The sequence below is a fragment of the Molossus molossus genome, unplaced genomic scaffold (genome assembly GCF_014108415.1).
Source record: "Molossus molossus isolate mMolMol1 unplaced genomic scaffold, mMolMol1.p scaffold_m16_p_1, whole genome shotgun sequence".
NCBI classification, from domain to species: domain Eukaryota; kingdom Metazoa; phylum Chordata; class Mammalia; order Chiroptera; family Molossidae; genus Molossus; species Molossus molossus.
Window position 1 is genome coordinate 114,993,608 of NW_023425344.1, and position 21,527 is coordinate 115,015,134.

General features: G+C 40.0%; 1 protein-coding gene across 8 annotated transcripts in view; it reads right to left on the minus strand.

Moving 5' to 3' along the window:
* Positions 1 to 510: 510 nt before the first annotated feature.
* Positions 511 to 21,527, minus strand: part of SEPHS1 (selenophosphate synthetase 1) — a 33,750-nt gene continuing 12,733 nt past the window's right edge. For 3 of the 8 annotated variants that reach the window (XM_036271408.1, XM_036271418.1, XM_036271425.1), the window contains exons 4-9: positions 20,483 to 20,590; positions 19,380 to 19,534; positions 17,518 to 17,608; positions 15,245 to 15,344; positions 6,546 to 6,758; positions 1,352 to 2,636 (exon numbers count right to left, since the gene is read on the minus strand). In XM_036271408.1, the coding sequence (XP_036127301.1) occupies positions 2,422 to 2,636; positions 6,546 to 6,758; positions 15,245 to 15,344; positions 17,518 to 17,608; positions 19,380 to 19,534; positions 20,483 to 20,590 (882 nt within the window). In that variant the 3' untranslated portion in view covers positions 1,352 to 2,421. Of the gene's footprint in view, positions 659 to 693; positions 2,637 to 6,545; positions 6,759 to 15,244; positions 15,345 to 17,517; positions 17,609 to 19,379; positions 19,535 to 20,482; positions 20,591 to 21,527 lie in introns of those variants that run through there. The other 5 variants (XM_036271430.1, XM_036271446.1, XM_036271459.1 and 2 more) reach the window with 5 other exon arrangements.

A 21,527-nucleotide genomic window follows, 5' to 3' on the forward strand; every position in this document is an offset into this window, starting at 1 on the left:
TGAAGTTTTAAAGTGCTTCCAGGAAGCCAAATAATTTTCTATTTATTAACAGGTTACTTAACTTAAAAATATTCTACAATGATTTCGCCAAGAACACAAATACTCAATGACAATCACCTGATTCAAGAAACTTTCAAGACACTTGGGCTTTTTTGTTTTGCTGGGCCCAGATCAGTAAATAGAATGGTCAAGATATAGAAGAAAAATTCCTGGAGAAGTATATTGTAAGAGCAAGTTCACTTTCCTTCCCTCCTCTGCCTCTCCCACCCCTCTACACCATTTCTTTAGTCCTGTGGTTTTAACTTCAGTGCACAGAACTGCGTAAGAGATTCCCTAGTCCCATGCCCCCCACACTGACTGTTGGTCTGGGGTGGGGCTCAAGTTTCGCCTTTGACAAGAACCCCCATGATTCTAATGCAGGTGAGCTGGACCTGGACCGCTCTCTGAGAAACACCCCTTGAAGTCCAGCTCTTCCTCCTTGGATCACATGAAGGACACAGACCTCTAAGTACCCGACATTTTACCTTTATATATATGAATCTTCACAAAGATGATTTCCCAAGCACATAACCTGTAGGCCTTGCTTTCAGTAGGCCTGCCACCAAGGAAATCAGCCTTCAAGACTTGATCATTGAAAGTTGTTCAGATTTTGTCATCACTAGTGTATTTAAAAAAAAAAAAGAAAAGAAAAGTTCAACAGTATGTTCATTTCAGAGGTTTCCAACACATTTTATTTTGCAGACCACTTGTTTGTATCTTTTGAGGACCAACATTTGTATAAATCCTATAAAATGTCCAATTAATTTCAGTTCTATAGCAGCCTCTCAGGTACCGCACACCATCCTTATGACTTGAACTCCAGTGACACATGCCAGACAGGCTGCCCTTGGGCTCCCGAAGAGGGGGAGTGTCCACGGCAAAGCCTCTTCCAGGGCTTTCTCTCCCCAGTGGCAGTTTCTTTTGGCAAGAAGTTGATCGATTCACATGGTTTTGGGGCCTGTAAGCGAGAAGCATTTGGAAACTTGCAGCGATGTGGTGCTTTTTCTCTTATGTAGACACTTGAGGGGTCAGTGCACTTGTGCTTAATGACAGGAATCCTTCCAGATTGCTTAGTTGGTTACAATATAAGAAAGCCTCTGCTTCTAGGTAACACAGATAAACACCTTTTTAGATCGCCTATTTTTTCTAGAACTACAAAATTTAATTCAAGAAAATATAGGTCCCATGAAAGACTTGAAAGTTTTATAAAACTAAAATCTAGTTTTCCCCAATAAATTGTACTTTAGCCAAAACCCTCCCAATGCTTCTAAAATAACACTAAAAGGGGCATCTGATTATACAAGAGCAATAAAAAAAATTAAATATTTATTTGAATAACAAGTTTAAGTTCGAGCTGCAATGTTGGCAATGCAGATTTTTAACACATCACAAAAAGCGTACACAAAAAAGTACTGGCGCAAAGGACAAAATAATGCTCAGAATTAGGCTAAATAGCTGATTTTAAGAAAACAAAAAGTCTGAAATCACTATACAAAATATAAAATGTATTAAGCACTACCATCCACAGCACAGTCTTTATTATTGATTCTATTTAAAAATTTGTGTAATTATATATTGAACTGTAAATGAGTATAATACATTAACCCCCCTTTTAGAAGGCAATTCCTTGTTGCACTATAGAACATCTAATTACAATGCAAAAAGTATCCTGTTTTTGCTATTGATAAAACAGTTAATGATATTACTGTAAATACTAAGAAGGCTACAGAAAAAAAAAGAAAAAGAAAGAAAATTTCCTTTTTGTCTGCCAAGTGCTTTCCATGCAGAGTGAAGCACCTGCCTTATTTAACTGAATGCACTATTGGGAAACATCCTGGATCAAAGCGATGCTCTTGAATGAGAAGACTAGGCTTTACAAATCAAACACTCCAAGGAATCATGCAACCCTCTTCCTACTGGGATGCCACTGTGTCACTTACCAATTCCATCCTCCCAGAATACCTTTCAAGACACTTAAAAGAGATCAGACTGATGATAAATACACATGAAATGAAAGACACAAACTGCAATTTGACACTACAACTGGTAATGTCTGTGCTATGTGAAAGCACCTTTAAAAAGAGCCTATGCGGCAAGAGATAAGTGTCTAAAGATTCAAAATGAATCAACAGTATTGGATAACAATATAATTCTCAACTCAGAAGCTGCCTCAAGATTAGGTGCATCTTCAGTTAATGTAACAGGAAAAAAAGGCAATGGATTTTATTTTATTAATTGCATCCATTCACAAATAGACCTCAGGTCACCAGATGTGTAAGACACAATGAGATTTTTTGTGGTTGTTTATAGTCTTTAATTGAAACGATGATAAAGGAAATAGATCTATTTAAAAACAAAACCAAATAGCTATTTAGGTCTAGATTAAGAGGTGGCACCAGGTGTGGGATTTACATTTTGAGTGGCCACCTGTGGTGCGACTTCGATGATCCGGGGTTTGTCTATGATTCTGGCTGTACGGTTGCCCTTCTCTACGATCCCAATAATCCATGCTTGGTGCCCTTCACCATATTTGGGAGACTTTATTTCTGCACAGAACCGAGCTGCTTGCTCACGTGGTAAACAGATTAGAAGGCCTCCTGGCAAAGAAAAAATGATTATCATTAGTTGTGATGCTGTGCGAGCAGTTTCTCTGTCACTATTGTTCTAAAAAAATCTTGCAGATTTACACTCAACCAAGAACTTTTTATCTTCAAGCTGCCCCTTCCATCCAACTAAGAAGCCTGCTCTATTCTGCCTTCACCTATTACAGATTAAACTGTAATTAAGACGTTTCTTGGAAAACTCCTACTATAGTAAAAAACATACTTTGTAAACAAACTTTCAACTGAGAAAATTACCTATCTGTGAACCACTGAATGCTGTGTAGGAGTAGGTGTTTGAGGCTTCGATAATGTAGGAACTTTCCTTTTATTTTTAATCCTCACCTGAGGATACATTTTTATTGACTTAGAAAAATTTTTTTTTCTTTACTGATTTGAGAGACAGAGAGAGAGAAGAAGAGGGAGAGAGGGAGAAACATCTATGAGAGAGAACATCGACTGGCCGCTCCTGCATGCCCTCCACTGGGGGTTGGACCCACAACCTGGGCATGTGCCCTGACCGGGAATCGTACTGGAGACCTCTTGGTGCAGGGTCGATGCTCAACCACTGAGCTACACCGGCCAGGCTTGATTTTCAGAGAAAGGAAGGGAGAGAGAGAGAGACATAGGGAGATTAGATAGATATAGATAGATAGATAGATAGATAGATAGATAGATAGATAGATAGATAGATAGATAGAAATACCAATGTGAGAAACATAGATTGGTTGCCTCCCATGTGCACCTGACTGGGGATGGAACCTGTAACCTAGGTATATGCCCTGACCGGGAATCAAACTCACCACCTTCTGGTGTATATGATGCTCCAACCAACTTAACCACCCAGCCAGGGCCCATGCCCTAAATTTTTGTTTCTTCAGTTTACTCTGGGATATCTTTTTCTCCTGTGCAACCTCCTCTTCTAGTGTAGGAACAACCTGCCCCTTTTCAGCGAGGACCATCTCAGTGTGTCAGGGAGTGCTCATATGTGAGTTAATGAGCCCCTGGGCTCTGTAAATTCTGCGCCACATCTTGGGAATTTTGTTTCCCTGGATGTGCTCAATGACCAGAGACTCTGCATCTAACCCTTAAGTTTAGCATCATTCTCTGCATTTTTAAGCAAGTGCAGCAAAAGTTTAGCACTCATTTTTGGCCACCAACCCTGTGTCCAGCCCCATGTTTGGCCTGGGCACACCTACTAAACTCCACCTTTGTTGTGACATCCTTCAGATACTTGGTGGCTTTTCAAATATGCACACCCTTGATGGCCTGGGTGTTGTTAAGTGAACACAAAGATTTGAACCTCCTGATTGCAGTTTTATGGGGTTTTCTGGGTGAAGTGAATAGTGAACAATTTTCAGGTCACCTTAGGCCACTTACAGGAAGAGGAAGTGAAGTTTGCTTCTTTCTTAAAGAGAGGATCTTCTATTAAATGAAAACTTACCAGAGAACCACAGCACTTCTACAGGACTGACATGTGAGCAGGGCTTTGTGGTCATTGCCTATGGCTGTACCCCAGAACCTTTAGGGAAGCTGTTATAATTACTGACGACCAGGCCCACCCCAGTTGCGACCGAATTGAGTTTCCTAGGAATTGGGTCTAGATATGCATACTTCTATAAAAAAATTTTTTTTAATTGATTTTAGAGAGAGGGGAGACGGACGGGGAAAGGGTGGGTGGGGGGGGGAGAGGGAGAGGGAGAGGGAGAGAGAGGTAAAGATGTGAGAAACAATGATTGAATGCCTCCTGCACCCACCCTAACCAGGGAATGAATCCACATAACCTGGATATGTGCCCTGACCAGGAATCAAATGTGCCATGTTTTGGTGTACTGGATGACCAGGGCTAGGCATGTGTATTTCTTAAATCCCTAGATAGTTAGATTCTTTTACCAAGGTAGGAAAATTATTGAGTTACAGTAAACCCTCGATTTTGTGGACTTCAATTTAAAAGACTTTGGATTTAATGGAAAAAATTTCAGGTCTGTATGTCAGTGAAAATTAATACCCTGTTAATTGTTAAATGCTTTTAACCAAAACTTGCTTATAATTAAATTAACAGGTTATATTTTGTTATTAGTTCACTGTTATTTTTGACAAATTTTATCAAGTAGGCCATAAGGAAAAAATGCTGTAGTAATTTCACCGACATAAATAAATATTACATATCTACAACTATAGTCTGCATATTTAAATCCAAGAGTCATTGCTTGTAAAACTTGTTCGGCAAATGATTAGCACGTGATCCAACTGCATCTCGCTAATTGGTTCTGTTGTCAGGTGGTCTTTCTGTAGCAGTTTTAACGTATGCTGATTAGTAGTCTGATGTGTGCAAAGCCACACCCCAGCCATGTGCATTTTTTACTCAGTGACTGTTGGGTGCATGCATTTACTGAATTATTCAGTATAAATTTAAAATTATTGTAATACATATAGAAAGCTTTTATATGAAATTAAACTTTTTTTGTTAATCCTTACCTGAGGATATTTTTCCCTTAATTTTTTAAGAGAGAGTGGGGTGGGGGGAATATCGATGTGAGAGAGACACATCAATTGGCTGCCTCCTGTACTCGCCCTAACTGGGGCCAGGGATCAAACCAGCAACCCAAGTACACGCTCTTGCCTGGAAACTGAACCTGAGACCCTTTCATGAATGGGTCAACGCTCTAATCACTGAGAAACACCAGCCAGGGCTGAAATTAAACTTCTCATACATACTTAATTTTAATTACACAAATGTGTCTACATAAGTAAAAACAGGTAAACTAATTTGTCAGTTCCTTTAACATATGCACTCAGAAAACCTACTTTATTATGTATCAAACTTTCAGACACTCCCTCGTCCAAATTAATCATTTATATTGAGGTTTTACTGTATACAGGAAAAAAAATAGAAATGAAACTGAAAAAATAGGGGGGACTTAAAGGATAAAATATAAGCCCTGGCCGGTTTGGCTCAGCGGTTAGAGCGTCCGCCTGCGGTCCGGAGAGACCCGGGTTCGGTTCCCGCTAAGGGCATGTACCTCGGTTGCAGTTTGTTCCCGGCCCTGGTTGGTCGTGCGGGTGGCAGCCACTCGATGTGTCCCTTTCACATCGATGTTTCCCTCTCTCTCTCTCCCACTCTGTCTGTTCAAAAAATGGAAAAATGTCCTCGGATGAGGATAAAAAAAACAAACAAACAAAAAAACAAAAAACAAAAACAAAACAAAAAAAAAGGATAAAATATAAGAATCAAGGGGAGCCCTGGCTGGTTTGGCTCAGCGGTTAGAGCATCAGCCTGCGGTCCTGAGAGACCCGGGTTCAGTTCCCGCTAGGGGTGCGTACCTCGGTTGCAGTTTGTCCCCGGCCCTGGTGGGTCATGCGGGTGGCAGCCACTCGATGTGTTCCTTTCACACCGATGTTTCTCTCTCTCTCCCCGAACAAAAAGTGGAAAAATGTCCTCGGGTGAGGATAAAAAAAAAAAAAAAAAAAAAGGGAAAGAGAAAGAAATGGGTCAAAAGAAAAAAAATGTTACTTTGGAAATATACTATGGTGTTCCATTGTTGAAGCATTTTAGACTTTTTTCCCCAAGGAAAACAACAGCTTGTTCAATGTAACCTATGATTAGTTAATTTAAATGCTAGATTTCCAATGAAAATTAAGTAGTGGGTTATTTTCCCCATAATCTTCCTTCCTTCCTTCCATTCTATCACTAAACAGAAAACAATGGACGTGAAGTCTGCTCCATCACACACAGGATGGTGGGAGATTGGTAATCTACAGCATTAAGGGACCAAGAAGAAGGCCAAAGTTATCAACACGGACCTCACAAAATGGGATCATGCTCATGTATTTGGCTTCTTCTTTTAAAACTTTCTATTAGCCTCGCTAGTTTAATCCTCAGATTTGGGCCCAGAATCCTTGTACCTGATGTCTCCGGGCAGGTCCCATGCATGAGGCCAAACATGTTTCCACAGGCTTTGCTCACAGCAGCCATCTTAGCCAGGACGGGGAGGTTGTGAATCACAAAAGACACCTCATTCCTTTGTTGCTTGGCCAGGTTCTGCGCATGGCCCAGAATTCCAAAGCCGGTGATGTCTGTGGCAGCGTGGGCGTTGAACGTGTGCATAAGTCCAGCAGCTAAGAGACCAGAAAGAAATTTATTATCCGGAGTAATAAATGGAGACTTTCTGAGGGGAAAAAAAACACCCCAACCTTTCCTCAAGTTGAAATCTTAAATACCCCTTGATGTCAAAATTCCTAATTGTCAGGGAGATGAGATATTGAAATAAAAATGTCATTTAATAAAATCAATAAAACCCACAGTGAAATTGTAAAAGTTGGTTTATTTTCATTTCAACCACTTAGAACTATCAGCTGCTTCATGTAACAGCAACTTCCCAATAAATCAAAATATCTGTATGGAAGAATTACAATCACAACAAAAGGTAAACCTGTATAAACCATCCTAAAGTCAAAGAGGACTTTTTTTTAAAAAGAATCCTTTTTTAAAAAAGAATAGTTTATTGATTTTTAGAGAGAGAGGGAAAGAAAGAGAAACATCGATTCTAGAGTACAACATCCATCAGCTGCCTCCTGCACACCCCCTACTGGGGATGAAGCCCATAACCCCATCATGTGCTCTGACCCAGGATTAAATTGGCAATCTTTTGATGCACGGGAAGTCACCCAACCAACTGAGACACACTGGACAGGACAAAGAATAGGACTTTTAAAGACTGACCTAAATTCCAAAAAATCTCTCTACAAGTAGAAGGTTAATACCTTATTTAAAAAATAAAAATAAAAGAAAACAAAACAAAAAAACCCAGAAAAACACAAAACCTTTTATTTTTGGAGTTTTACAGAAACTGAGTGGAAAATGCAGGAAGTTTCCATAATTCCCTTCTCTTTTTATTAATATGGTAACATTAGTGTGGTACATTTGTTATGTGATGAGCCAATACTGATACATTAACTAAATTTCATAGTTCACATTGGAGTTCACTCTTGATGTTGTAGTCTATAGGTGTTGACAACGTGTATATAACATGTATCCATCATTATATTACCATACAGAGAAGTTTCACTGCCCTAAAAATCCTGTGTTCTACTTACTCATCCCTCTCCCTAACTCCTGCTAACCACTGATCATCTTGTTACTGTTTCTAGTTTCACCTTTTCCAGCATGTAATATAGTTGGAATAATGGTGCTTGGTCTTTTCAGAATGGATTCTATCACTTAGTAAATATGCATAAGGTTCCTCCAGGTCTTTGCATGCATGTCCTGACAACTCACTTCTTTTTAGCTGTCAAATATCCCATTGTCCCATGTACCAGTTTATGTATCCATTCACTTACTGAAGGATCTGTGTTCAAATTTTAACAATTATAAATAAAGCTGTGACAAACATTTGTGTGTAGATTTCTGAGTAGACAGAAGTTTCTCAATTCATTTGGGTAAATACCAAAAAGCACGATTGCTAGATCATATTGGTATATTTAGTTTTGTACAAACCACCAAACTGTCTTTCAAATTGGCCACACCATTTTGCATTCTCACTACCAAGAATGAGAGTTCCTACTGCTCCACACTGCTGTCAGCATTTGGTGTTGTCAGTGTTTTGGTTTTAAGCCACTCTAGTAGGCATGTAGTAGTCTCTTGTTCTACATTGCCATTCCCTAAAAACATAATGTGGAGCACCATTTCATCTGAATATTTGTCATCTGTGTATCTTCTCTGGTAAGATGTCTATTCAGATCTTCCGCACATTTTTAAACTGGGTTGTTTTTTTACTGTTGAGTTTTAAGAGTTCTCCGATTACTCAGGACACCAGTCCTTTGTCAGAATTGTGTTTTGCAAAGATTTTCTTCCAGCCTGTGGCTTGTCTTTCTAGCCTCTTAGTGTCACTCACAGAGCCAAAGTTCTTTGTATTAATGAAATCCAACTTCAACCTTTTTCTTTTATGGATAGTACTTTTGGTGTTGTATCTAAAAGGCATCACCAAACCCAAGGATACCTAAATTTTCTTGTTACCTTCCTGGAGTTAAACAGTTTTGTATTTTACATTCAGGTTTATAATCCATCTTGAGTTAATTTTTATGACAGGTATAAGGCTTGTGTCTATAATCATTTTTTGCCTATGGGTGTCCAGTTGTTTCAGCACCATTTGTTGAAAAGATTATTTTTTTCTCCACTGAATTGTCTTTGCTCTTTTGTCAAGGATTAGTTAACTATATTTATAGGGGTCTATTTCTGGACTCTCTAGTCTGTTCCATAGATATATTTTTCTGTTCTTGCAACAATATCACACTGTCTTAATGACTACAGTTTCAGCAGCCACGGTTTATTCCTGAGGTTTACTAAAGGGGATAGCAAAAACAGCAAATATGTAATTCAATCCTTCTTCCTACACTTATTAGATGTGACTTTTCTATAAAGAATTTTTTCTTTTTAAACTTATCTTTACTGTTGAATGTATTACAGATGTCCCCCATTTTTGCCCCCATTGACACTCTCCTCCCCGCTCCTGCCTTCCCCACACTATTGTCTGTGTCCATTGGTTATGCATATATGCATAGAAATTCTTTGATTTATCTCTTACCATCTCCCCACCCCCCTTCCCTTTCAGGTTTGTCAGTCTAACAACCAATTTGTACTTCTTAACTCCTTCACCTTTTCCACCCATTCCCCCAAATCCCCTCCCATCTGGCAACCAACAAAAAGCTCTCTGTATCTATGAGTCTGTTTCGGTTCTGCTTGCTCATTTTGTTTGTAGACTCAATTGTTGATAGATACGGCCATTTTATTGTTCATATTTTTGTTCTTCTTCTTCAAAGACCTGTCAACATTTCATATAATACTGGTTGGGTTGTGATGACCTCCTTTAGCTTTTTCTTATCTGGGAAACTCTTTATATGTCCATCCATTCTAAATGATAGCTTTGCAGGATAGAGTAATCTTGGTTGTAGGTTGTTGCTTTTCATCACTTTGAATATCTCTTGCCACCTCTTTAGGGCCTGCAAAGTTTCTTTGGAGAAATTAGCTGACAGTCTTATGCGAGCTCCCTTGTAGGTAACTAACTGCTTTTCTCTTGCTACTTTTAAGATTCTCTCTGTCTTTAACCTTTGGCATTTTGATGATGATGTGTCTTGGTGTGGACCTCTTTGGGTTCATCTTGTTTGGGACTCTGTGCTTCCTTCACCAAGTTAGGGAAGTTTTCTGCCATTATTTTTTCAAATAGGTTTTCAATTTCTTGCTCTCTCTTCCCCTTCTGGCATCCCCATGACACGAATGTTGGTATGCTTGAAATTGTCCCAGAGATTCCTTACACTATCCTCATTTTATTTTTATTCCTTTTTCTTTTCACTGTTCTGATTGGGTGTTTTGTTTCCTTACATTCCAACTTGACGATCTGATAGTAGAATCAACTCTATTATTGATTCCCTGTAAATTATTCTTCATTTCAGTTAGTGCATCCTTCATTTCTGACTAGTCCTTTTTTATGCTCTTGAGGTTCTCACGAAGTTCCCTGAAATTCTTACAAAGTTCACTGAGCATCCTCATAACCAGTGTTTTGAACTCTGCATCTGTTAGATTGTTTATCTCCATTTTGTTTAGTTCTTTCCCTGGAGTTTTGTTCTTTTCTTTCATTTGGGATGTTTCTTTGTCTCATTTTGGCTGCTTCCCTGTATTTGTTTTTATTTTATTTTTTTTGTTCAGGTAGAACGGGAGGGAGAGGAACAGAGAGAGAGAGAGAAACATCGATGTGAAAGGGACACATCGAGTGGCTGCCACCCGCACGACCGACCAGGGCCGGGGACAAACTGCAACCGAGGTACGCGCCCTTAGCGGGAACCGAACCAGGGTCTCTCAGGACCGCAGGCTGACGCTCTAACCGCTGAGCCAAACTGGCCAGGGCTGTATTTGTTTTTATGTATTAGGTGAAATTGCTATGTCTCCTAGGTTCCGTAAGGTGGCCTATTGTAGTAGATGTCCTGTAGGCTCCAGTGGTATAGCTTCCCTGGTCACCCAAGCTGGGCCCTCAAGTTGCACTAGTGTGGACTGTACACCCATCTACTGTAATTGAATCTTGATTGCTGTTGGTACATCAATGGGAGGGATTTACTCAGGCTAATCAGCTGCAAGAACTGGCTGTGCCCACTGACCACTGACCTCTGACCACCTTGGAGGATCAGCCGTATAGCGGACCATCACACAGAGCAAGACTTACTTCAGCAGGGCTTTGGTACTCACCGAATCCACTCCTTTAATTTATCACTTGTGTAGGTGGTTGGGCAGTGGTGCTTTGACATGGTCTAAAGCTGTCCAGTGGGTGTGCTGGCTCTGGGGCAAGATCAGCCTCTGCCTGTGTTCTATCTGGGACTCCCAGGCATAAGCTACAAAGCAATCTATAGAAGGCTGCTTCTTGTGCTGGTCTTGGAGGTGCCTAGGCAAAGTCAAGCTGTGAACCAAGGCCGGCTGCTTCTAGTGCCAGGCTAGGAGCCAGTCAGCTTGAGATATGGAGCTCCCTGAGGCCAGGTGCTGTTTGTTTGAAAGAATATAGGAAAATCTAAAGAGCCCAAACAGGTCAATCCTATGGTAAAGCCACTGGAAACAGCTTGGGTGGGCCTGAAAGTGGGTGGGGCAGGGCCTCAGGGAATCACCAGAATGGGGCAAACAGTGTGAGCCAGGTTGCTGAATTCCCAGATATGGCACACATCTGACTGCCCTGTGACGGAAGGGCTCACCAAACAAGGGCCTCCAACAATGTCTGTCTGGGTTTAGAAAACTACCTCTCCAGCTCTTGCCCCAATGCTAAACAGCTCAGTTCTTCCCCATATGTCTCTGGTGCCTTTCAAGCTGCCTCCCCCATGCTGGAGCCTGAAGGGTTGTGAGTCTAAGCAAGTCTGTGCACGGGCCCTTTAAAAGAAACTGCCTAGGACTCCAGCAACCTCAGCCTCAATTCCCACTGGTTTTCACAGCCAGAAGTTAGGAGAACTTCTCTTCCTGGCACTGGAACCCTGAGCTGGGGTGTCTGATGTGGGAGGGGGGCCCCATGCTTCTCAGGGAGGTCCTTCCCAGCTGAGGTATTCCTCTTGATTTTTATCCACCAGCTGGTCCGTGTTTCCATTCCTACCAGTCTCAAGGTAACTTCTTTAATTTTGTAGTTGTAGGACTTCCATTCAGCTTGATTTCAGGTAGTTACTAATTATGATTGTTCTGTAGTTTAGCTGTAATTTTGATGTTATACAGAATTTTTTTTAAAATGTTGTTTTCCCCCAAAATACAGTCTATACAAGAACGATAAAATGTGTGGTTGATTCCTTTAGTTTATTTCTATGAACAAGTTGGTACCCTTGCAACTTCAAACGCTGACCAAAAACATTTAGTCATTATGTCATTGATGTTTAGACACTTGATATACTTTAACTGCCATCACTCTTCTTTTTAATATATTGTCCTGCCCCCTCCAACCTGACTGGTGGGAGCCTCCTCTCAAGCTATGTGAAGTGACGTGATCCCATCAACTGTTGATAGCACCATTACTTGCAGACACAGGATGTTCCAGGTTTATCTTTTGTATTTCCTGTCCCAGAATTGTAACCAGCATTTTCCCAAGGAGTCCTGGCATTTTTTAGTGAAAAATGGTAATTTTCAGATCAGAATCTTGGCACTAGGAGTTCATTACTAATGGGTTATCACTGTTTTTAGGCCTTTTTGATAGACTTGAAAATAGGCATTTTTAGAGGAAAAGAAAACGTTGCGTTTATACTGATAATTTCAAATTAAAGGTTACAGTTTTTAGGTTCTTTCATATAATTCTTCCCCATGTGACTTTGCCAGTAAGTTGATATATGTTAGGCAACTTTTTAAAAAATGTGCTTTGGCCCGGCTGGTGTGGCTCAGTGGTTGAGCATCGACCCATGCACCAAAAAGTCTCCAGTTATATTCCCGGTCAGGGCACATGCCCAGGTTGTGAGCCAAATCCCCAGTGGGGGGGGCATGCAGGAGGCGGCCAATAGATATTCTCTCTCATGGATGTTTCTCTCTCTCTCTCTCTCCCTCTCCCTTTCTCTAAAATCAATAAAGAAAAATAATTTTAAAAAAATGTGGTTTGATTTGTAAATGTGCTTTTTTATTAAAAATTTTTAACTATATAAAATGACATAAAACATTCCAAAGTCAAACTTATAAAACAATGCATGTTCTGAGAGTCTATTTCCATCGCTTCGTTTTGAAAGTATAAAATATGCATTCAAATGAATATATAAAATGTAGCATATTTGTATATATGATTCTGACCCTTTTTTAATTTAGTCATACCCTAGTAACAAAGACCTCTCATCCACTTTTAGAGCTACGTGTATGCATACAGAATAGATAATTCAGTGCCTTATCAACGGACATTTGAAGTGTTTCCTTGTTTTGCAATTACAAATAGTGCTTCAATGAACGGCCTTGTACATATGTCATTTCACATTTTGGCCACTGTAGCTTTGGGACAGATTCACAGAAGTAGGACTGCTAGATTAAATAAATGTATGCATAATTTTTGCTAGATATGACCAAATACTCCACAAACATTCTGCCATATTGTATCCCTACCAACAATATATAACAAATAAAGATGGGGAATCATAAATGCTCAAATATATGCAAAATAATAATCCACACAGATAAAAATAAATCCATTACCAATTATCAATCACTTTTTCATTATTAAACTACTTAATTTGAAGGCCAAAAAAAGAAAAGGAAAAAGACTCCTTAAACAGTTTAAGTGGCACAAGAACAGAAACATGAATTAAAAGCCTTGGCTGTTAGGTGATGAGACATCTGAGGACAAAGGATTAAATAATTACTGTTCAACTTTGGGAACAAAGCCAAAAAAAATTCCTGGAATGCAGGAAAAAAATTATGGGAAAATTTGATCTCAAAATCAGTTCTTCAAAAGTAGGCAAAAGGTAAATTAATTATGGTATTATCTCTCTGATAGAAGATCTAGCCATTAAAAATTATGTGTACTAAAATTATATAATGGAAAAAAGAATTTAGTAATATTAAATGAAGAAAAGCAGATCCAGCTCGGCCGGTGTGGCTCAGTGGTTGAGCGTCAACCCATGCACCAAGAGGTCACTGGTTCAATTCCTGGTCAGGACACATGCCCAGGGTGTGGGCCAGATCCCCAGTGAGGGGCATGCAGGAGGCGGCCAATCGATATTCTCTCTCATTTATGTTTCTCTCTCCCGCTCCCTTTCTTGCTCTCTAAAATCAATAAAGAAAAAAATTAAAAAATAAATAAATAAGAAAAGCAGATTCCAAATACATATGAAATGTATGACAATTTCAAGTTTAAAACATCAGCAATAAAATAACAGTAAACTACCAACCAACCAAACAGAAAAAAATCCTGGAAGAATACATACAAATATTAACAGAAGCGGTTTTTGGGTGCTGGGACTATAGAAAATGTTTTTATTTCCTTTTTTCATTTCCTAAGAACTTTTCCATAATGAATAAAATTTTTTTACAGTAGAAAAAATATATAAAATAAAAAGGAAGAGAAAATATACTAAAGAATATTTTTAAATGTAGTGTACCATTGTAAACTGTTGTACAACCACTCTGGAAAACAATTAGCACCATCTAGAAAGTACAGACCTCATAGACATATGCACCAGAAGCCGTGACCAAGTAAGTTCTCAGCAGCAACCCAAACGCCCAATAGCAGTAGGCCAGATAAGTAAGTCACAGAATAGAAAATTATACAGTGGAGAAAATGAATGAAATACAGCTACACACCCCAGGCATGATAATCAGGAACATTAAACAGTAAACAAAACAGAAAGAAAAACAGATATAGGTATGATTCAATAAAATAAAAAACACAAAACTAATTTACTGCTTAAGAATACAAGTCTAAGTGATAAAAATTTTAAAAGCATGAGAATAAACATTAGAGTCAAAACAATGGTTACCCCTAAGCAGAAATGTATGAACTGGATTTGGAAGGCACACCTCTGGGCTTCCAAGGCCACTATGCTTCTCATATGAGATGGTGTGTACATGGGTATTGCACTGCTGTCCCATAAGTCCTGCACATATTTTATTCCTAGAGAAGCATCTGTGTGGGTTGCTTGTACAGATAATTTGGAAGCAAACCAGCCTTTAGAAATGTAAGCTCCAAGAGGGGGGGACTTTTGCCTGTTTTGTTCACTGAGGTGTCCCCATCACTTGGAAGAGTCAAGGACATACTATAGGTATCATTAAACATAAACTGAATGACTGAACTTTGTATACCACATATTAGTTACTCCTTCTGGGACTTAACTGACATTTTTCTTTTTAATAATCTTGTGAACAGGATCCTGTTTTCCTCCTTTGGCTGAAAGGAAATACATATATTCCATTTTCAAACCCAAATCTGTCTTTAACTAGGGACCAACAGAGGAGGATCTGCTATCAACGGCCCAAACTGGCCCACGGCCTGTTCCTCCAGCTAAAATGGTCTTTTACATATTTAAAGAGTTGTGGAGGAGAAAAAAAAAAATCGACACAATTGAGACTGTATGTGACCTGCAAAGCCTATAAAATATTTCCCTTCTTGACCCTGCCTCAATACCTGTTCTGTTGAGCCTTGCCATATTCATCATTGCCTCCTGGTACGCCAACTCCACATCTTCTTGAGTGACCACTAGTTTAATTTTATTCCATTTTTCAGGCTAATATAGGAACATATGTGAGGGAGAAAAGAGGGAAAAAATGTGATTAATCTTTATTTCTAACCACTGAAAGAAAATGCCTATTTTGCTTTAGTCATTCTATAGGAAATTTTATTTTTCTAATTTTATACACAAATTAGGTTTTCTAATTTTCCCCTCCCCGTAACTATTATTTCAGTCAGGTGTTCATCAGACATATTGCCCTGGTATCTTTTGTGTTCTCAACCCATACTCCTATAGTAAAATACTGCACCTGCAATCTAGTGGCTAGGTAAAAGCAGCAGGACACATGGCTGCAGTGTGCACGCAATAAAAGGTATGCGAACACTGGCAGCTTCTCTCTGTGACAGGGCGTAAATTGCACATGAGTAGTTCTGAACGTTCTCTGGTTCATCTCTCCACCTCTCCTATAAAGCTGATGGCTTTATTTTTCATATAATTATAATGTTACTGACTTTACCTGAATTCTGGAACAAGACATCTTATGGACAAATATGGAATGCAAAAGCAACATCGATTGTATGAGCATTGAGGACAACTATGGTGACCACAAGGGATATCATATAAGGGGAAAAAGGTGTTTTCCTTTTTCCTCAGTTGATTTTCAAAGAAGTTTGCTTTATGATTATGGGTTCTTGACAGACTGTCATCATGGTCCATTAATGTCCATCATGCATGCATTCATTTATTTTTTAATGATACCAATTATCTACCACTTAATGCAGTAACAGGTCTATCTATGTGTTCCTCCCTTATCCCACTGCTCCCCACTCTCCCTTAGACATAACGACTACTCTGAATTTTATACTTGTCATACCACTGCCTTTCAAAAAATATTCTTCTCATACAAACAGATGCCTAAACAATATGATCTTTGGTTGCTTCTGACTTTTATGAAAAGGGTATTGTGCTTTTATGTAGTCTTTGGAAATTGCTTTTTACAATTCTGAGCATTAAAAAAAATTGGTATAAAAACAAAGGTGTCGGGTTGGGGGTGAGGTGGAGAGGAGAGAAAGATTCCAAAACCCTTATCTTTGATGCCCCTTTCTCTCACCTGCTTCCAACTCCCTTGCTGAATTACTCAGACTTGAGCAGTTGTATTGCAAAGCAACTCTGTGGATTACTGCCCTGTAATGGCTTTCCAGTCAGACCTACAGATGATCATACTTGATGGGAAATCTCCCCATCATCACTGGATGAGAAGGGAAAAATAACTAGACTGTGGCAGCCTTACAGATTTTCTCTATCTGCTATATCAACCTAACACATACTTGGTTATGAATAACATAAAATTGTCTTCTTTTTTAACTGTTTATCAGGACTGGTAGTTTCAGATGACAGTTGTAGAAATTAAAAGCACCAAGATATATGAGATATACCATGAATCGTATTAATTTTTGAGTTATGACAATGGGAAAAATCCTAAGTGAATTATTATAGCTCAGGGGAAAAGTGACTCAGGATAAACATCAATATATTCTAGATGCTCTCGGTACAAGATAATTATTTATCAAAATGTTCTGAATTACTAATTAGTTTGAAAAGAGAAAACAACCAAACAAAAACCTCACGACTAAAACAATTTAAATTGTCAATAACTCTGGTCTTATTTATATCCCAAGCACCAAACTTTCCACACATTCTTTTCTTATTATTTTTTAGTGATGTTTAAGATACAAAAGATAAAGCTATCTCAGCACCAAATAAACCAAACTCACTGCCTTGCAAATTTCTCTTTACAGAGCTTCTTTGCAGCCCCAATCCTAGACTTACCTACTTTAACCATTCAGTACATGAAAATCCAACTTAATAAAAGAATATGGACAATTCCTAGTATTTCTATAAGGGCATGACTGATACTAAACTCCCTGGTAGGGAAAATGAAGGAGCTCATTTTTAGATGACAAGCTGATGACATTTAGAAGAACTAGACCTAAAACTTGTTAAAACATGTCAAAGGTGAGGGGCTCCCTGAATGGACAAAAAGTGGCACTTACTTCAGGAGCTGATACATCTTCTAGTAAAAGCGTACTCTCAGTGCTAGCAGATTGAAGAGATACTTGACCTGAATGTAAATGAATGCCCTTTTCTCCAAATCCCACCAGGAAAACTACGGCAACCCTGAAAACTCCTATTCAGCTACCCCTCCCCTAGTGCAGGCAGTGTCACTTACAATATCCAGCCACTGGTGCACAGCCACGGCCACTTGCGTCCCCAGGGGCTTGGTCAGAACGAGCACGTCCCCAGGCACTGCGTTATCTGGCCTGAAATAAAAGAACAAGGGCATGGTCTGGTCAAATTAATCAAGGAGGTAAACTCATCATCTGTTAAATAGGAGAAAGAAAAGGCTGGTAAAAATGTTGACTTTGCAAGCACTTACATTTAAGTCACTACTACCACGAGTTACAACCTTGCAGCTTGCTACTGAGGCTATTATTACTGGAACATAAACATTGAAAGAGAATAGAAGAGACTACCCATTACCTACTAGATCCAGCCCTCCAATAAAATACACAAGGAAGCAAATACATCACTCAGTCTTCAAAGGCAAAGGCCTGATCAGGTCCTGATTCAGCCATGCTCATGTATAACTTTCAATACAGACCCATCATGCTTCTGAGGCAACAAGACTTCTGAAACAAAGACTGTTTCTCAGGCAGTGGGATTTGGCTCAAATCTGTGGGTCTAACGTTTTGGTGATTTCAACATCAAAGTTCCCAACTCAGACAGACCAATAATAAGTTTCCTACTTGGCACTCAGATTTCTGAAGACTCGTACAAGTGGTTGCCTGCAGGAAGGGAAACTGGTGGCGTGGGCTGAGTGATGGACTGCACTGCAGAGCCTTTTACACCTTTGAATTCTGAGCCATGTGAACACAGTGCCTATCAGAACCTATTCACAAAATCAGAGAAACAAATGGAGTTTGTACTTCCTTCAGAAAAGAGAATAATAGGCTTTTCTTAACAGGATACAAAACCTGGGAAGGGATAACTTGTGTTAAAAGAGAAACTTCTCCAAAGATCTAGAAATGGCTAAAAAATACACCAAAAGATGTTCAATATAATTAGCCACCAAGGAAACGCAAATCAAACCACAGTGAGATATCACCTCAACCCACCAGAATGGCTATTTTATATATATATAAAAGTAATAAATACTGGAGAGGACCCGGAGACAATGGAATCCTCCTACACTGCTGTTGGGAATCAGTTTGACGGTTGCTCAAGTTAACAGTTGTCACATGACCCAGTAATTCTTAGGTATATATACCCAAGAGAATCAAAACACATGTCCACATAAAAACTTGTACAAGGCATGTTCATAGCAGCATCCTTCATAAGAGGTGGAAATAACACAAAGATCTATCACCTATGAATAAACAGTAGTATGTCCATACAATAGAACATTATTCAGCCATAAAAACAAATGAAGTACTGATACATGCTACAACATGGATGAAATTTGAAAGCATTATGCCTAGTAAAAGAAGCCAGACACAAAACATCACATATTGTACAAGTCCACCTAAATGAAACGTCAAGAAGAGGCAAATCCAGAGACAGAAAGTAGATTAGTGGTTTCCAGAGGATGGGGGGAGGAGGGAATTAGGAGTGACTGCTTATGGATACAGGACTTCTTTTGGGGGGGGGGGGTGACTGAAATATTCTGGAATTGTATAGTGGTGATGGTTGCAAAACCTTGTGACCACAAAAAAAAACAAAAACAGAAACAAAGTACTGATATATGCTACAAAAGGGATAAACCTTAAAAATATTATGCTAATATTATGTAAAGTAAAAGGAGCCAGGATGGGGAGTGACAGCTAAGGGGGACTGGGTTTTTTGTTGGGGTGATGAAAATGTTCTAAAACTCTGGTGTTGGGTGCAAAACTGTGAATATCACCAAAGACCACTGAACTATATACTTTAAATGGGTGAGTTTTATAGTATGCAAATTATATCTCAATGAATCTATCTTAAGAAAAGAAAGAGAACCAGGCCAGGTGCCATGGAACAAAACCAAAACCAACTTACATGATGAATTCATTGGGCTGGCAGACTGTTGTAGCCACTCCTCCCAAAACAATCCAGGGGTTTAACACTGTTTGGCCGCCTGTTACAGATGTTCCTGCCTCCTCTGCTGCATCTTTAAAACCCTGTATAATTAGGGGCATCACTTTATCCCTTTCCTAGGGTTTAAAAGGATACAAATTAAAAGTCACATAATTCAGTTCAAAACCGAGAAAAGAGAAGCTACACCTACAGTTATAAAGAGGTTCATAAAATCCTAAAAGATGTCCTGAAAGTTCACAGTCTGTACAAGGAGTTAGAAAGGGGAGTGGAATAGTTTACACTAGCCATTGTATCAAAAGCTGGAAGATATTCTAGGTTACAATGTGAATGGAGCCCAGACAACAGAGAAATAAAAACTGGAATGTGATTGGGTGCACAAGGCTAACCAAAATCTGAGCCAACTCTTTAACTGGTCCTTAAGAATTCCAAGACTCATTTAATATGCACCCCTCGCCCTCGCCCAGATGGCTGTGTGCAAGCAACGGCCCAAGAGAACACTTGTGCAGGCAGAAAAGGGCCTGCTAAAAACTCTCAGTTCTATGAGGCAGGGCAAACTTCTTTTGGGGGATAAAAACAAGTATCTTTCAAAAATAATATATAAGGGAATTCACCTCTGGGTCAGAGAACAGGTACAGATAGCAAGACTATAAGATACTGACAGGTAAGCACGGGAACAGATGTGACTTCCCAGCCCCATCAGTGACCAACCAGCAACCAAAGGGGAGGGTGCCTGGCCCCTGCGAGGCCTCATGCCCTGGGTCTGTAAGGCTGGTCCAGTCCACAGGCCTGGTGTGGAGGTACTATTACTGTGGCCTAGACTTTAAAACAAACATAAATGTCTTGGCTTCAGTCTATCCAGAAGAAAGGGAAGCAGGTGGTAGAAATGAAAATATGAATAGGCAGACTATTTTAATTCATTAACTGCCAAAAGGAGGAGAACAGGATGAAATACAGAAGCCATGCAACCTGGGCTCCTCACTTTACATATGGAAAAAGAAGGGTTGACCAGTCAAGTGAAGTGACCAAGACAACAGACAGTAAGCACTGGCCCATCTCCTACTTACCCTGTCGGTCATTTTATTACTGATTCCAAGGAGCATCAGCATATTGTCACATTCTGTGACCCCCATTGCGTAGAGGTCACTGAGGACATTGGCACATGCTATCCTGCCCTGGAAGAGAGCAGAGACATGAGAAAGAACAAGAGGGACGAGGGGACTTTCCATGTGTAGAAACAAAGAATGAGCCTGCGGAGTACCTTCCAAGAGAACCTAGGGATTTTCCAGGAATGGGCAGCTGCTGGAATGGGGTTCTGTTTATGATATGAAGACTGGTTACCTTTCCTTATCACAGAACAACTAGGCCATTCACTCTTTTTTTTTTATCCTCACCTGAGGACACTTTTCCATATTTTGTTCAGATAGAGTGGGAGGGAGAAAGAGAGAAACATCGACGTGAAAGGGACACATTGAGTGATTGTCACCCGCACGACCCAACCAGGGCCGGGGACAAACTGCAACCGAGGCACGCACCCCTAGCGGGAACCGAACCCAAGTCTCTCGACGCTCCAACCAGAGCCAAACCGGCCAGGGCCATTCACTCTTTTTTTTTTTTTTAATCCTCACTTGAGGACATTTTTCCATTTTTTGTTCAGATAGAGCGGGAGGGAGAGAGAGAAACATCGACGTGAAAGGGACACATCGAGTGGCTGCCACCCACACGACCAACCAGGGCCGGGAAACAAACTGCAACCGAGGTACACGCCCTTAGCGGGAACCGAACCCGGGTCTCTCTGTACCGCAGGCCGACGCTCCAACCACTGAGCCAAACCAGCCAGGGCGCCATTCACTCTTTAAAAAAAAAAAAAAAAAAATTGCCCTGGCTGGTTTGGCTCAGAGCTTTGAGCGTCAGCCCACGGACCAGAGAGTCCCCGGTTCGGTTACCGCTGGGGGCATGTACCTCGGTTGCAGTTTGTCCCCAGCCCCGAATGGGGTCATGTGGGTGGCGACCACTCAATGTGTCTCAATTATGTCAATGTTTCTCTCTCTTTCTCCCTTCCTCCCTCCCACTCTAAGGATAAATGCAAAAAAAAAAAAAAAAATTTTTTTT